The 14,156-nt window shown below is 35.9% G+C and overlaps 1 protein-coding gene across 2 annotated transcripts in view; it reads left to right on the top strand.

The window, feature by feature from the left end:
* Window positions 1-10,103: 10,103 nt before the first annotated feature.
* Window positions 10,104-14,156, top strand: part of LOC149562751 (uncharacterized) — a 41,449-nt gene continuing 37,396 nt past the window's right edge. The window contains exons 1-4 of one of the 2 annotated variants that reach the window (XR_016363976.1): window positions 10,104-10,214; window positions 10,494-12,487; window positions 12,581-12,648; window positions 13,571-13,661. Coding sequence is in view for 1 of the 2 variants with exons in the window: in XM_089826165.1 (XP_089682291.1) it covers window positions 10,776-12,487; window positions 12,581-12,599 (1,731 nt within the window). In the remaining variant the exon portion in view is untranslated. The remainder of the gene's footprint in view (window positions 10,215-10,493; window positions 12,488-12,580; window positions 12,649-13,570; window positions 13,662-14,156) is intronic. The other variant, XM_089826165.1, reaches the window with a different exon arrangement.

Below are 14,156 nucleotides of genomic sequence, written 5' to 3'. Positions count from 1 at the left end.
CCTACTACTTAGATCAGTCACTCAGATGCTTCACACCATATGACACACTCACAAGATTTGGTTACTTCACTTGCTTAGAGTGTTACTACATAGATTATAGTTGGTGACTTCATACAACTTTTAGTTTAAGGTTTTGGCACTATCTCTTTGTGGGGTGGTTCCCTACAAGATGTTTTATTGGTTCTATCCATTTCTACAAACCTCTTATCTATCTATCAGATTTGTCATTCTGGCTCTAGTAAGATAGTTGGGTTCTCACCACATGATGTGGTTATTCAAGACCTCCATGATCATGATTAGGTTTTTGCTATAGGGAGTGTTGATTAACAATCTCACTTATATTAGTTTGATGGTTTTGGAAGCTTTGATTCTACAGGTGTTTCTCTTATTTCTCATGTAGACACAATGAGCAAACTTTGGCATGAACATTTTGACCATGTCAACTACAAATATCTACAATAGATGAGTACACAAGAGCTAATGACTGGGCTACCTTAGATCTCTTATACAAACAATGTTTGTTAAGGTTGTGTACTTAATAAACATCACATCTATCCTTTTCCAGTAGGTAGATCCACATGTGTTAAGGCACCATTGGATTTGATACACAATGATCGTATGTCATTCTCCACTCTATCTTTTTTAGGTGAAGGGTATTGATTACTTTGAGACCTTTGCTCCTGTCGCTAAGATGAATTGTATTTGCCTTGTCCTCTCTCTTGCAGCTTCTCAGGGATGAACAATATTTTAGATGGATGTGAAGAGTTCCTTTTTGCATGGAGACCTATATGAGGAGATCTATACAGAGCAACCTCAGGGTTTTGTGGAGGACTCTTCTATAGTGTATAGACTTTGGAGGTCCTTGTATGGTCTTAAACAAGCCCCTCAGGTTTGGTACGACACGATGAATTCCTTCTTGCTTAAATGACATTTCACACATTGTCATTTCTATCCCATAGTCTACATTCAACATAATGGGGCTGATCTATTTATACTTGTGCTATATGTTGATGATCTCATTATTACATGTAGCTCATGCTCTGTGATCTAGCGCATTTAACAAGCTTTGAGAGAGTGGTTTGAGATGACATACCTTGGACTTTTGCACTATTTTTTAGGCCTATAGGTTGTTTAGTCTTCAAATGAGATAGTCATACTGTAGCATAAGTATGCTCTGGATATGCTTCAAAGATTCATCATTCTTGATTGCAAGCCTACCCCCACACCTTTTTAGTTGGGTGTTATATTATCTACCACTTGCTCTACTCCTACAGTGGATTAAAAACAACTTGTGCGTATTTTGTTGTACCTAACTCACACACATCCTGATCATTTCTTTGCAACTGGCCTTGTACCTAGATTCTCACATGATCCTCATGAGATTCATTGACAAGCTACCAAACATATTTTGAGCCACATTTTGGGTACTACATGTTATGACATTCACTATACATCAGGGCATCTTCACATTGTTGGTTATACAAACTCATATTGGGTTGGTGATATTGATGATCAGAGGTCTACTTTTGGATTTTTTTTTTCTATCTTGGTTTTGGACCTATCATATGGTCTTGTAAGAAGCAACATGCTCGCACATTATCATCTATAGAGGCAGAATACATGAAAATTGTGCTAGCTAGTTAGGAGGTTTAATGGCTTTGATAGTTGATGAGAAAGTTTGGATTCCCCTCGATAGTTCCACATTTCTTTGGTGTGACAATTAGAGTGTGATACACATTTCTCGCAACCCAATTGAGCATCAAGAGACCAAGCACATTCAACTTCATATGCACTTGATCAGGCATTTGATTCAGGATAACTCTCTTGGTTTAGAGTATATTCTCACTATTGAGAAGGTTGTAGACATCTTCACTAAACCTTTTACATCCCATGGTATCTTCAGCTATGTTCTATGCTTCGGGTGAAGGAAGTTGTCCTTAGGGGGTCTCAGTGAAGAGTCATTCCTTCCTTCTTTTTGTTTTAATATTCTTCTATTTCTTTTTGCAATAGGTTTTTTTCCCACATGGTTTTCCCTATTCCTCTATTTTTTAGAGATTTGGTTGTTCTAAATACCTCATTAGGCCATGTTTTTGGGACCCATTTATGCTTTCAACATTGTAGTTTCCTTGCCTTTTCTTGCATTATTTATAACTGCATTGTTGCTAATCTTAAGGGGGAGTGTTAGAGTAAAGGATTACTTTTATTATATTTATTAAATTACATTTACTCTCTACTTAATATTTTACTTTATGCATGTGCATTTCCATTTAATAATTAAACATTAATTATTAAATGTCATTTATCTCTTACAGTTTTCCTTTTAGGTTTTAAGATCTCCTTCTGTAAAAATTGATCCATTGTATATTTTACTCATTTTTTATTTTTGTCTGATAATATATTCTTGCATATTTCATAGCCAAACCCTTGCCTTTTCTTGTCTTTTGCTTCTTTGTGACAGGTTCTTGTATGCAGGTGTTCTACGGGATTTGCGAATTTGTTCATTTCAAATCTTTCATATATCTATATGTAGATGTACATGTCTCTGGTTAGGATCAATAATATATACATATACATATGCATATACATACATACAGATATACATGTACACGCATATGTATATGTACATCACCAAACTAGGTTGGTGATATTGATGATCGAAGGTCTACTTCTGGATTTGTTTTCTATCTTGGTTTTGGTCCTATCACATGGTCTTGTAAGAAGCAACATGCTCACGCATTATCATCTACAAAGGCTAGCTAGTTAGAAGTTTTTATGGCTTCAACAATCAATGATGGAGTTTGGATTCTCCCTGATAGTTCCACCTTTTTTTGGTGTGACAATTCTATACACACTTCCTACAACCCAGTTGAGCATCAAAAGACCAAGCACATTGAGCTTCATATGCACTTCATCAGGCATTTGATTCAATATGAGACTCTTAGCTTAGAGTATATTCCCACTATTGAGAAGTTTGTAGACATCTTCACTACACCTTTTACATCCCTACGATATCTTTAGTTGTGTTCTATGCTTGGGGTGAAGCAAGTTGTCCTTGGGTGATCTTAGTTATGAGTCCTTCCTTCGTTCTTTTTGTTTTAACATTCTTTTATCTCTTTTTGGAGTAGGTTTTTTCTCATGTGGTTTTCCTTATTTCTCTATTTTTTAGATATTTTATTGTGCTAGGTACCTCATCAAGCCATGTTGTCGGGACCCATTTATGCTTTCAACATTGTAGTTTCCTTGCTTTTTCTTGCATATTTTGTAGCTGCATTGTTGCTCATCTTAAGGGGGGGTGTTAGAGTAAATGATTAATTTTATTAGATTTATTAAATTACCTTTATTCTCTACTTAAGATTTCACTTTATGTGCATGCATTTTCATTTAATAATTAAATATTAATTATTAAATGTCATTTCCTCTTAGAGTTTCCCTTTTAGGTTTTACGATCCCCTTCTATAAGGATTGAACCATTGCGTATTTTACACTTTTTTTCTTTTTGTCTAATAATACATTCTTACACATTTCAGAGCCAAACTCTTGCCTTCTCTTGTCTTTTGCTTCTCTATGATAGGTTCTTCCATGCAGGTTTTCTATGAGATATGTGGATTTGTTCATATCAAATTCTTCATATATGTATATGTATATGTAGATGCAGATGTACATATCTCTGGTTAGGACCAATAATACACACACACACACACACACACACATGTGCGTACGTACGTACGTATGTATGTATATGTCTATGTAGATGTATATGTAGATGCACATGTATATGTATATGTGCACACACACACACACACACACACACACACACACACACACACACACACACACGTGTGTGTGTGTGTGTGTGTGTGTACACATATACATATATACGAGAATGACAAAAATACAATTAGTATGGAAGTTGTTACTGAACACCCATCTATCAACCCAAGATATGCATCCAAGTTTACCATCAATCCATCTTATGACTTTGTCTTCATGTACCATGTGCTCATATGAGTGTTCAAGTACCTGTACCTGTGCTAGAGGGATGTCTACAAGGAAAATGACTTCCAAATTTTCTTCTACCTCCTTATTTTGGTTCTCTCTAATTATTTTCAGCTCACCTACAAATTTATCCAAAGTAATTTAAAACTAATTTATTTATGTTGTTCTCTTCATCCACGTGTTCTCATGGGATATTTGTCATCTTCCAACACTAACCATGCCATGTTGTAGGAGATCCTTAAATATTTTCACGTTCAATCTTATTATAATAGATACCTATAGTTCAATATTATAAATGATGAGTCTCCTTTGAGACTCAATAAAATATCTACTCCTACCAATAAATTTGTTGTTATTTCTAATCTTTCAAATAATCCATGGAATTTTCAAGGAAATACAAGAGATCAAAACATTTCATGTTTTACCAAGGCTCTGGACATGACCAATTAACAACTCTAAACTACTAATGTTTCTATTGACATAGAGAGAAAATAGATTTTGTATTTTTTTTGCCACCATACTAGAGGAAATTTTAAGAAGGATTATTTTTCGCTTAACACTAGAGTGTTAGGGGATGATGCTACTAGAGAAACCACTATACTAATCAATCAATTCAACATATTATCTTGTCAACATAATAGTTTAATTGGGAAATGGAACCAAAATATATTAAGCTGGAGAGCTCTCTTTCAAAGTGTTTGAAAGAGTCCAGCTTCATAATCATTTGTTGACCACTAAAGATAGGGATATCAATGCCCTTAGGATTAATGTGATATTTAAGTTGTTTCATTAGCTAGAGACTCCCTATGAAAGACCCAAAATGTCAAGATTTAAGGGGCAAAGGTAAGAGCTAGGGTCAATTAGATCTACCATGGAAATAAAGAATCTAATTTCCTCTTCTAGGTTCTAAGAAGTAAGAAAAAAAATGAATCTATAGATATGATTTGGGAAGGAGAAGCTAATATTACTAACCATTGGGAGATTATACAAGCCTTTACTCAATTTTACTATCATCCCTTCTCCTCATATGAAGGGGTAAATAAATATGGAGGCTGCTCAAATTAAGATAAAAAACATTATGAGAAAGACTGTTGGTGAAAAAGGAAGCACAAGAACTTATCAAAGACATTTAGAGTGAAGAATTATATCAACCATTAGATCCCTTGGTAGTGACAAGGCCCCTGGACATGATGGGCTACATGTTGAATTCTACATATGCAACATTAGATAGATTGAAGAGGATCTACATTAGGTCTGCATAAAGACAATCACAACAAGTTCTTTTGGAAAAGTGATCAAGTTAAGAACTATCAAATTGATCCCCAAAGATGGAGATAAAACACTCATTAAAAATTGGAGGTGTGTGACCCTTTTAAATGCATCTTATAAGATTTTAGCCAAAATCCTTGCCAAAAAATTGAAAAAACTCATACCTAAGACTATTGTCCCTATGCAAATAGGCTTTGTTAAAGGTAGGTATATACTTTGATAACCTTCTCAAGTGTTACGAAGCTTTGCAATGGTCTAAAGAATTAGGATAGAAAGAAAACATGCTTTTGATATACTAGAGAAAAAGGCTATGACAAAATTGAGTGGGGAATCATCTTGTTAATGATGGAATGCTTGGGTTTTCCCTCTAATTTCAAAGTATGGCTAAGGTTCTTATGGTTGATGAAAATGTTAAAATATAAATTTAATGGTTGCAGGTAATGTCGTTCTAGGTCTATATGGCAAGGTTGTCCCCTAGGTCCTGTGCTTTTTTTTGTAGTTGTTCATACCCTATTTTACCTTCTTAGAGACAACTCCATCTCTACAAGAGTTAAAGGTATTTCTCTTCCCACTGAGGAAGCTCTAATAAATGTACAATTTGCAGATGGTATTGTTGTCCTAATGGAGTGCAGTGAAGGAAATGTGGAAAATCTAATGGACAAATTGGACTTATTTTGTGAAGTCTTAGGAAGTAAAATTTTACTACCTAAAGCTATTAGGTTGGGATAACATGACACCCTACCCAAGTGCGTCAAAAAACATCAAATAACTTGTAGGAGTCACAATCACCAGGTCAAATACCTAGGAATACCCTTTGCAATTTCTATTGATTTCAAAAATATGCGAGACTAGATTAGTTGCAAGATACACAAAAATCTCACCGAGTGGGAAAACCATAACCTCAAATTTGCTAAGAGAATGCAAGTCTTTTGAAAAATCCTCTTTATATACAATATTTTCCTCAAAATCAATTCAACTACATTCATGAAATGATCAAAGATTACCTTTGGTTGTTTGGAAAAGGCAAAAGACTTGTATACTCGATTAATTAGCATTGGTGCACAATGAGAAAACATATTAGGGGATTCATACTCAAATATCTAAGGAAGCAATGTCTTTATCTAGCCCCTAAATGGGCTATCAACACACTATAACTAAGAACCATGGGAAATCCTAATTAGAAGGAATATTTCAAGAGCCTCTCTCTCTAAAAGCTCTTCACATTTAAGGGGCTATATGTAGTTCATATTATTTTTGCTTCATTACCTATTAGAGTTGGAGGCTCTAATGTCGTTAGACCTATTTGGAAGGGTTGGAAACTTGTCAAAGGGTCAATTACTTAGAATTTAATGATCTCTACTGGTGGAGTTATCAGAGGTCCATGTGGTGAAACATACTCGACAAGAATAATCCCCTTGCCCAAATTCAAGGGTGTTCGACCAAGAGTAGGATAGCTAGAGGGATTAGTTATTTTAAAGAAATTATACAAGATAGTAAATTATCTAAATGAGAAATATTGAAACCAGAAGCTAATTTTCCCAAGTCCCATTAGAGGACTTACTCTATCCTTATAAAGGCTTGTTTAACACTCAAGTTTCCCAAATAATGCTCTTCTCACAAAAAATGATTCCTTTCCTTCCGGCAATTTGATAGCTCGCCACTTTTCAATACCAAAGAAAAATATATATTCACTCTCAATGGATAACATGGACATCATCGCCCATAAAATTTCTTGTTGGGGGGTGAACAAGATCCTAATTCGTGGGGGAAGTAAATAAATGACATTTGGTATACAATAGTGGAACCAAAGAAAGTTTTATTTATGGAGACTACTATTGCATATACTTAACATCAAACAACCTAATGGGGATCAAAATATCTAAACTTTTTGTAAAGTGCTTGAAATCGTTAATCATTTTTTTAATGTATGGTGTTCTGTGTATTTTTGTGGTATTAAGGGGTACACCCTTAATTAACAAATGAGGTGTTGTTATCCTAGTGGGCAATAAGTGGAAAGTTTCAACTATTAGATGGGGGCACTCTTTGTGTAATAGAGTTGTGTGGGTGATCTTGAAGGAGAATGATAAGGAGTTTGAAGTTTGCTCCCTGTATGCTCTTGATGAATATAGAGAAAGAATTGAAGGTTGGAAATGGATATGTACCTTAGAGAACATACCTTGGATTATTGGTGGGGATTTCAAAATGATTAAATTTTCCAAGATATACAACAAGTTTGAATGGAAAGGGGCGAACATTTATGTTGGAAAAAGATGCTCAACAAAAACAATGCCAACCCTTTAGCTCGTGGTAAAGGGGATAACCATGGCATTCAATTTACTTGATGTAATTACCAAAAGGATGGCAAGAGGATCTAATAGTAGGCTAGACATGTTTTATATTGATAAATCAACATTGAAATTGAGAGGTATCAAGGGGAAACAACGATTAGGTTTATCCATGACACCCTCTCTAATCATCATCCATTTGTATTATAGGTTTTCACTAATTCGTGTACAGACTATAGAAACAACACAATTTTCAGAAGAACAAAAAATGAGCTTCTTATTATCTCCGCAAATATGGAATTACAAATTTTTCAGAAATACAATATGCAAAGTCACACGGGCTCTTTGTAATGTCCCCTTTCTAGCATTCATAGCATGATGTTGTCGTTAGCCTATTTCCCCACAGTCCCGTAGGCTAACTAGGACATTAAAGGGGCTTAGAGGCCATTTGGCCTAGACAGTTTCAGTTGCAGGTCTTTCTGAGGGGTTCTGAGGCAACTTTGGGCATAGTGACTATTTATAGTAAGTCATCTTGGACATGACCGAACATTCAGTCACAGTGGTATGTCGATGGTAATTGTTTAAAATCGACAGGAAAACGTATTTATCATTGATAAGATTTGTTATGCATTGATAAAGCCATTTTATAAAGTTAAATTTAAATATTTAACTTTATTAATGCATAGACTATAGTTTGTGGGAAATATTTAAATTAAAAGAGTTCCCTTTATTTTTATAACACATTGGAGACATAAGGTACATAAAGGGAGTTATGTTTTATCCCACATTGAGAAAACGAAGGATTGAGCTCTTGTGAGAACACTATAAAAGAAATGGAAGAGCTTTTTTTTTTGTATGCTTGGATGAAGATTAATGTTATGTTGCTGGATATCTGATTATCGGGCTTGGAGGACAGAATCCCTCTTTGCTAGCATTCTCTTCGCTGTTGGAAGACACAGTCAGGAGGATCAATGGTGTTTTCACTTCAGGAAACACACTGGGTTTCATTTGGGGCGTTCACATAAAGAAATTTACAAGGATTTGAGGTGCAGATCTGAAGTTAGTTATTGCTATAGTGCTGCATGAACAATATTTTTGCTACAATCGGCATGAACAATATTTTGCTACAGTACGGCATGAACAGTGTTGGTATCAAGTTTACTTGTTTTTTCGGCTGATTAGAAGTTTGGAAGGCTGCCGACTACATCTGCAAAATACTACGGCAACTAATTCCAGGTTTCTTCTGTCAAATTTTGATACTTTGCATAATAATTGTTGAATACAAGTCTGAATAGTTGTTGCAGCCTTTAAGGCAGCTGTAAGTGCACATCTACATTTAAAAATCACCCTTTATCAACAGATTGAAAGAGTTTCCAGATTTTTCATATATTGTTAAATGTGTGCCAAGTGTTTGTGAAAATGTTATGATGGGTATTATGCATTTTAATGTCACTTCATAGTTGTTCGTAAATCTACTCATTGGAAAGCAATTTATTGAGGAAATCAACTTTATGAGTTTGCATACAAAGTGTTTGACAATATTCCTTAAGTTAAATTTCTACAAGTCAAAGTTTCAAATCAGGGGAGGATATTACACTCTTTCTTTATAATATTCTTCAAGACAAAGCCACAAACTACTACCCATAATTGCCTAGCCATCACTACAGGCCTTCCTTATATAGGCAAATTTTCACCATTCGAGAAGGTTCTAAACATTAACCCTAACTCTCGAGGTTAACCAACCCCAAATAACTATTATTTTCCTATTTATTACATAGGGTCGGCTCAAACTATATTTTTTAGGTAGTCCAACTTCCAAAGGCCATAACTTTTAAATTGTAGCTCCGATTTTCAACTATTAGTATTTTTCAGAAACAACAAGTGCTGATCTATAGCGTTTAAAACACCCAAATATCAGTCAACCTAGGTTTGACTTCGTTTCGGAGCCTCTAATGCCTTCAAAATAAAGCTCAAAGATTTTGTACTAAAAAACCTCAATAACTTATGCAATACATATGACATGTTTATTTAAAATAACCCAAATATATACCAACTACCTTAGATGTGTAGAAATACAAAACTAAGATTAATAAAAAATAAAATAAAATTACAATTACAATTTAAATACATAAATTTAGAAATTATTTTTGTATGATGAAAATACAAACAACTTAAATGACAAAAAAACAAGTATGTGATATTTATTTGGAAAAAATTCTATGCAAATTGAAGATACATGTATACAATTGAGCTTTATTTATTCTCATCAAAATGAAAAGCCAAACATAAAATTCTCTATTCAAATTATTCTGCAACGTGCAGCTTAAAGTGACCCTCAAATACCAGATTAAAATGAAAGAATCAAATTTTGAATGTACTAGTTATTATTTGAACAAAGAAAGGTGGCAAAAGCAATAGAAAAAACTTCTTATGCCTTAAAAAATCACAGCGTAGCAGATGAAATCGCCACCGTTGAAGAGGAGCATCTGACGGCTGACGTTGACGGGGTCTGTAGCAAGTGAATATTGAGTAATGTGCATGAAGGAATGGGCTAAGTATGCAATTTTTTCCATCTTGTGCATGAGAGACGCAGGACTTTTACCCGGATTCGATTTCGGGTTGATTGGTGGACGTTGTAGAATCTCTGTTCAGCGGAAATTGCAGGTAACTATTGTCTTTCTAGCTCCATAAATTCATCTTTCATGCAAAAAATCGGCAGAGCGTTCAGTTATTTCTTTGTTCATAGTACATTAGGGTTTGTAGCCGAGAAATTGGAAACAAAGTTTTCTTTGCTTAAAAGAAAAAAATATATGATAGAGTGTTTAATATTGAAGGATAAAATAGACACCTCTGGATAGAAAATGATAAATGTGCAAATCATCTTAATTGTTCTTAATACTACGTTAGGGTTTGGTAATAAGAGTTTTTTTTGCTTAAAAACAGTGATGCGATGACTGCTAGCGAACGTGAACAGTACACACGTGTCTGTGGGCAGAAACAGATACTATGAAAAGCATCTTAAATATTTTTGTTGACATTACATTAGGGTTATCTACGACGTGCAAGCTAAAATTAGATTCGGAGAATGACTGCTAACGGAAGTTAAAAGTTTAATACCAGTGGAAAGATAAATAAATATCGAAAGTATGGTTGTTGGGAGAGGGTGTGCATAATTTTGAAAGTAGTAATAGGGGTCTGAAAGAGAAGTTGTAGTTTCGTGCTAGAATGGGGTCGAAGAACAAGAAATCCGGTGGGAAGAAGAAAAAGGCCGACGGCAGCAAGGCACTGGCAGAGAGCCAGCTGGAATCTGGCGCAGAGGCAGCAATGGGAATGGAGCAAGCAGAGACAGATAAAGCTCCCGTTGAAAGGGTTTCTTCGCCTTCGAAAAAGAGGAAGTCTGGTTCAAATGATACGAAAGAAAAGTTGGATGCTTTAGATGAGGCGGTGGCTGCTGCTGCTGACAAGGCTGGGAAGGGGAAAAAGCTGAAGAGTGGAAGGGAGGAGGGAATTGCGGAAGAGTTGAGCTCTGGGGCTTTGGCACGGCAGCTGCGGCCAAGGAAGCAGCCCAAGGTTTTCCAGGATGTGACTCTGGAGGAGGCTGACGCCACACGTATAGTTGGAAGGAGAATTAAGGTATTTTGGCCTCTGGATGTTAAATGGTATGCTGGAGATGTGAAGGAATTTCGTGCAAAAACAAAACAACACCATGTTGTATATGATGACGGGGATGATGAGTGGCTTGTGCTCAAGGATGAGAAAATCAAGATCTTGATTGAACCTGGGGAAGTATTTGGTAAAAGCGTGGCTACTAATACTGCTGTACCATCCAAAGCTCCCCTCCCTGTGAAGGAAGATCAAATGGAAGTGGAGAAAAGAAAGAAAAGTGTCACTGGCGATGGGAAGAAGAATGGTATCAAAGAGAAGGAGACTGATGGTGTTGTCACAAATGTTAAGAAGACTGGGTCCAAGAGAAAACCGGGAAGTGCTGTTGATAACATTGAGAAAATTGACGAGAAGAACAAGAAGGAAGTTGAAGGGAAGGCAGGGAGTGAGGATAAGAACGAAGAAAATGTGGTCAAGAGTAAGCTCGTGGAGGACAAGATTGATGATGGAAGGAGGAAGGAAGAAGATGGAGGAAAGGCGGGGGAAAATAAAGCTGAGGACCAGTATGCCAGACAGGAAGATGATGTTGGTGATGCTAGTGAGAAAAATCAAGCAGAAGCAAAGAAGGAAAATAAGGACAATGTTGAGAATGAGGATCAGGTCCAAGGACAGGCTGCAGAAGATGTTAAGAATGCTAAAAGGCCAAAGAATTCAAAGAAGACAGCACCACGGACTAAAAGAGGAAGTGGGAAACAAACACAGAAAAAACATATTTCTGCAGATCAGACGGACGATGTAGATACAGAGCAAGATAAAGTAGAAGATACCGAAGGTAAACAGGATATCAAGAAAGATGAAGATATCAGGGTTAAAGAAAACACAAGCTTGAAAGAGGTCAATGCACCTGAGGTTGATTCCACAGTTGGTGATGAGAGTGAGAAGCAACAGAAAACAAAAGAAAGTGTTGTATCTTCTAGAAAGAAAGTGGATTCCAGTATTCAAGTTGGTTCAGATGTAGTCACAGTAGATGATGCTGGTTCAAAGCATTCAAACAAAGATGTTAGGAAGCAGCCAGAGCAGGCTGATAAGCTGGACGAAAAGATTACAAATACATCAGTTGCAGAACAACCAGAAGAGCAGCCAAAAGTTGAAGTACCAAAGCAAGCGAATGAGGATGAGCCGCTTAGGCCACTCACTGCTGACCAACCTGATGACAAACATTTAGATGCACGGGGAAGTGATGTGAAAGCAATTGAAAATCAGGTTGATACAAAAGATGATGATCAATTGAGCAAAAAATCTAACAAGAAGTACCGTGTAAAGGTGAAGTCCAGGTGAGCAGGTTTACTTGAGTTTAGATCATTTAGTATGCATATAAAGGTGGCAGTCTGTACTTGGTTGGTATTAATTATGTAAATGTTTTTCAGGGAACCTGGGAAGAAATAAAGGAAATGCAAAAGTGATAGTTCTGGCTGCGATCCTGTACAAAAACATTGTAAGTCTTCCTTAATGGTGTTTTTGGTTGCATGTAAATATCTTTTCTTTTCTTAGAGAAGGTAGGCTTACTTGTGAATGAGAGCTGTGGATTATCTGGGGTGGATCATTATTGTTCAGTTCGTTTTTGTCAGTTCTTCACACCAAATGCAAAATATTTTGACAGGTACAGAATTGGAAGATTTAGGAAATGCTATTGCTTGTAATCGATTTTCTTGCCTTAGTTTTAGTAATTGTTGGTATTTTACTAGTTACCTGTCAAATATAACACTAAAGATTTGCAAGACGTATTCTGTGTAAGGATTTCAACTCAAGTGTTTGACCTGAGATGCTGATGTTATACTGTTTTAACATTTAATTAATAGCAGTAGGTTTCAGAGCTCACTTCTTTGCTCGTTCTAGGTGGAAGGTCAGATAAAATGCCTTCCCCTACTCATGGAGGGAGATACCACAGCAGCTAGGGAAAGGGTGATACCTCCTACTACTTGTTAGAATCCTAACCCTGCACCCTCCTTCCTCTACCTCAGCAATTGTGAGGCGGGGCTGCTCTACTATAGATTACTAATTTTGCTATTAAAGCTGCTATTCTCCCCCACCCTAAGTGATCAATTTGATCTGGAGTGGTTGGGGGAGGGGGAATGGTAGGGAGATTTAGGGCCCTTCTCCTACCCCTAGAATGTAAAGTTTGAAGATTTCCTTACATTTTTTTTCTTTATAAACGTATTAATTCATGAATGAAGCACTGTCATTTGTGTTTTTATCTGCACCATTGAAATTAATATCTGTTTTCTTAGCTCTTAGCTTTCTAGGTTGAAATTGTCATTAGCTTGCCTTTCTTTCCTTCTTTTGCTGAGATTCTGAGGCCAATGCTGTTGGCAGTTTCTTAAAACTATTTACCATGAAATTTTAAATTGTTTTTTCAGGTTCTTCCTGTATTTTTCCTGAGTGGTGTCCTTAACCATACTCTTTCATGTGGACCTTCTCCTTTAGTCATCATATTCTACTTGTAGAAAGGTTGGAATTTGATTCTTAAGTTCTTAACACTCATAATAGTTTTCTTTAGTCTTTTTGTAGCAGATGTTTATTTTATTTTATTTTAAAAGATTCAAAGTGCATCTTTACTTCATTTATTAATAATGGTTTATAAATTAATAGCAAAGTTGCATGGATACAGATATGGATACAAATACGGGTATTTTTTTTTATCGCTAATGGGCTGCAGACTAGATTAATTATTATTATTTGTTGTGATTAATTGTTATTATATGTTAAGCTTGAGTGGACTCGAACCGTCAAGACCTCCTAGAGGAGAGGATCACAAATTACCGTTGTGTTATAGACTCTTGCCTGATACAAATACAGGTATTTAATTGGATACGGATACAGCCTTTTTTAAGACCCTCAACATGGATATGGTTGGATATGACAATCATAAAAAACCAAGGTTACCAGGAGGCAGGGAGTCTTGGAGGTCTCCCGTACGACTATTTTTCAAAAAATAAGAGATGG

This window comes from Cupressus sempervirens, chromosome 4 (assembly GCF_028749045.1).
Source record: "Cupressus sempervirens isolate cs-2001-9-10 chromosome 4, ASM2874904v1, whole genome shotgun sequence".
In the NCBI taxonomy this organism is placed as follows: Eukaryota; Viridiplantae; Streptophyta; class Pinopsida; order Cupressales; family Cupressaceae; genus Cupressus; species Cupressus sempervirens.
Note: the sequence above shows the minus strand (reverse complement) of the source record. Positions and strands in the feature narration are given on the sequence as shown.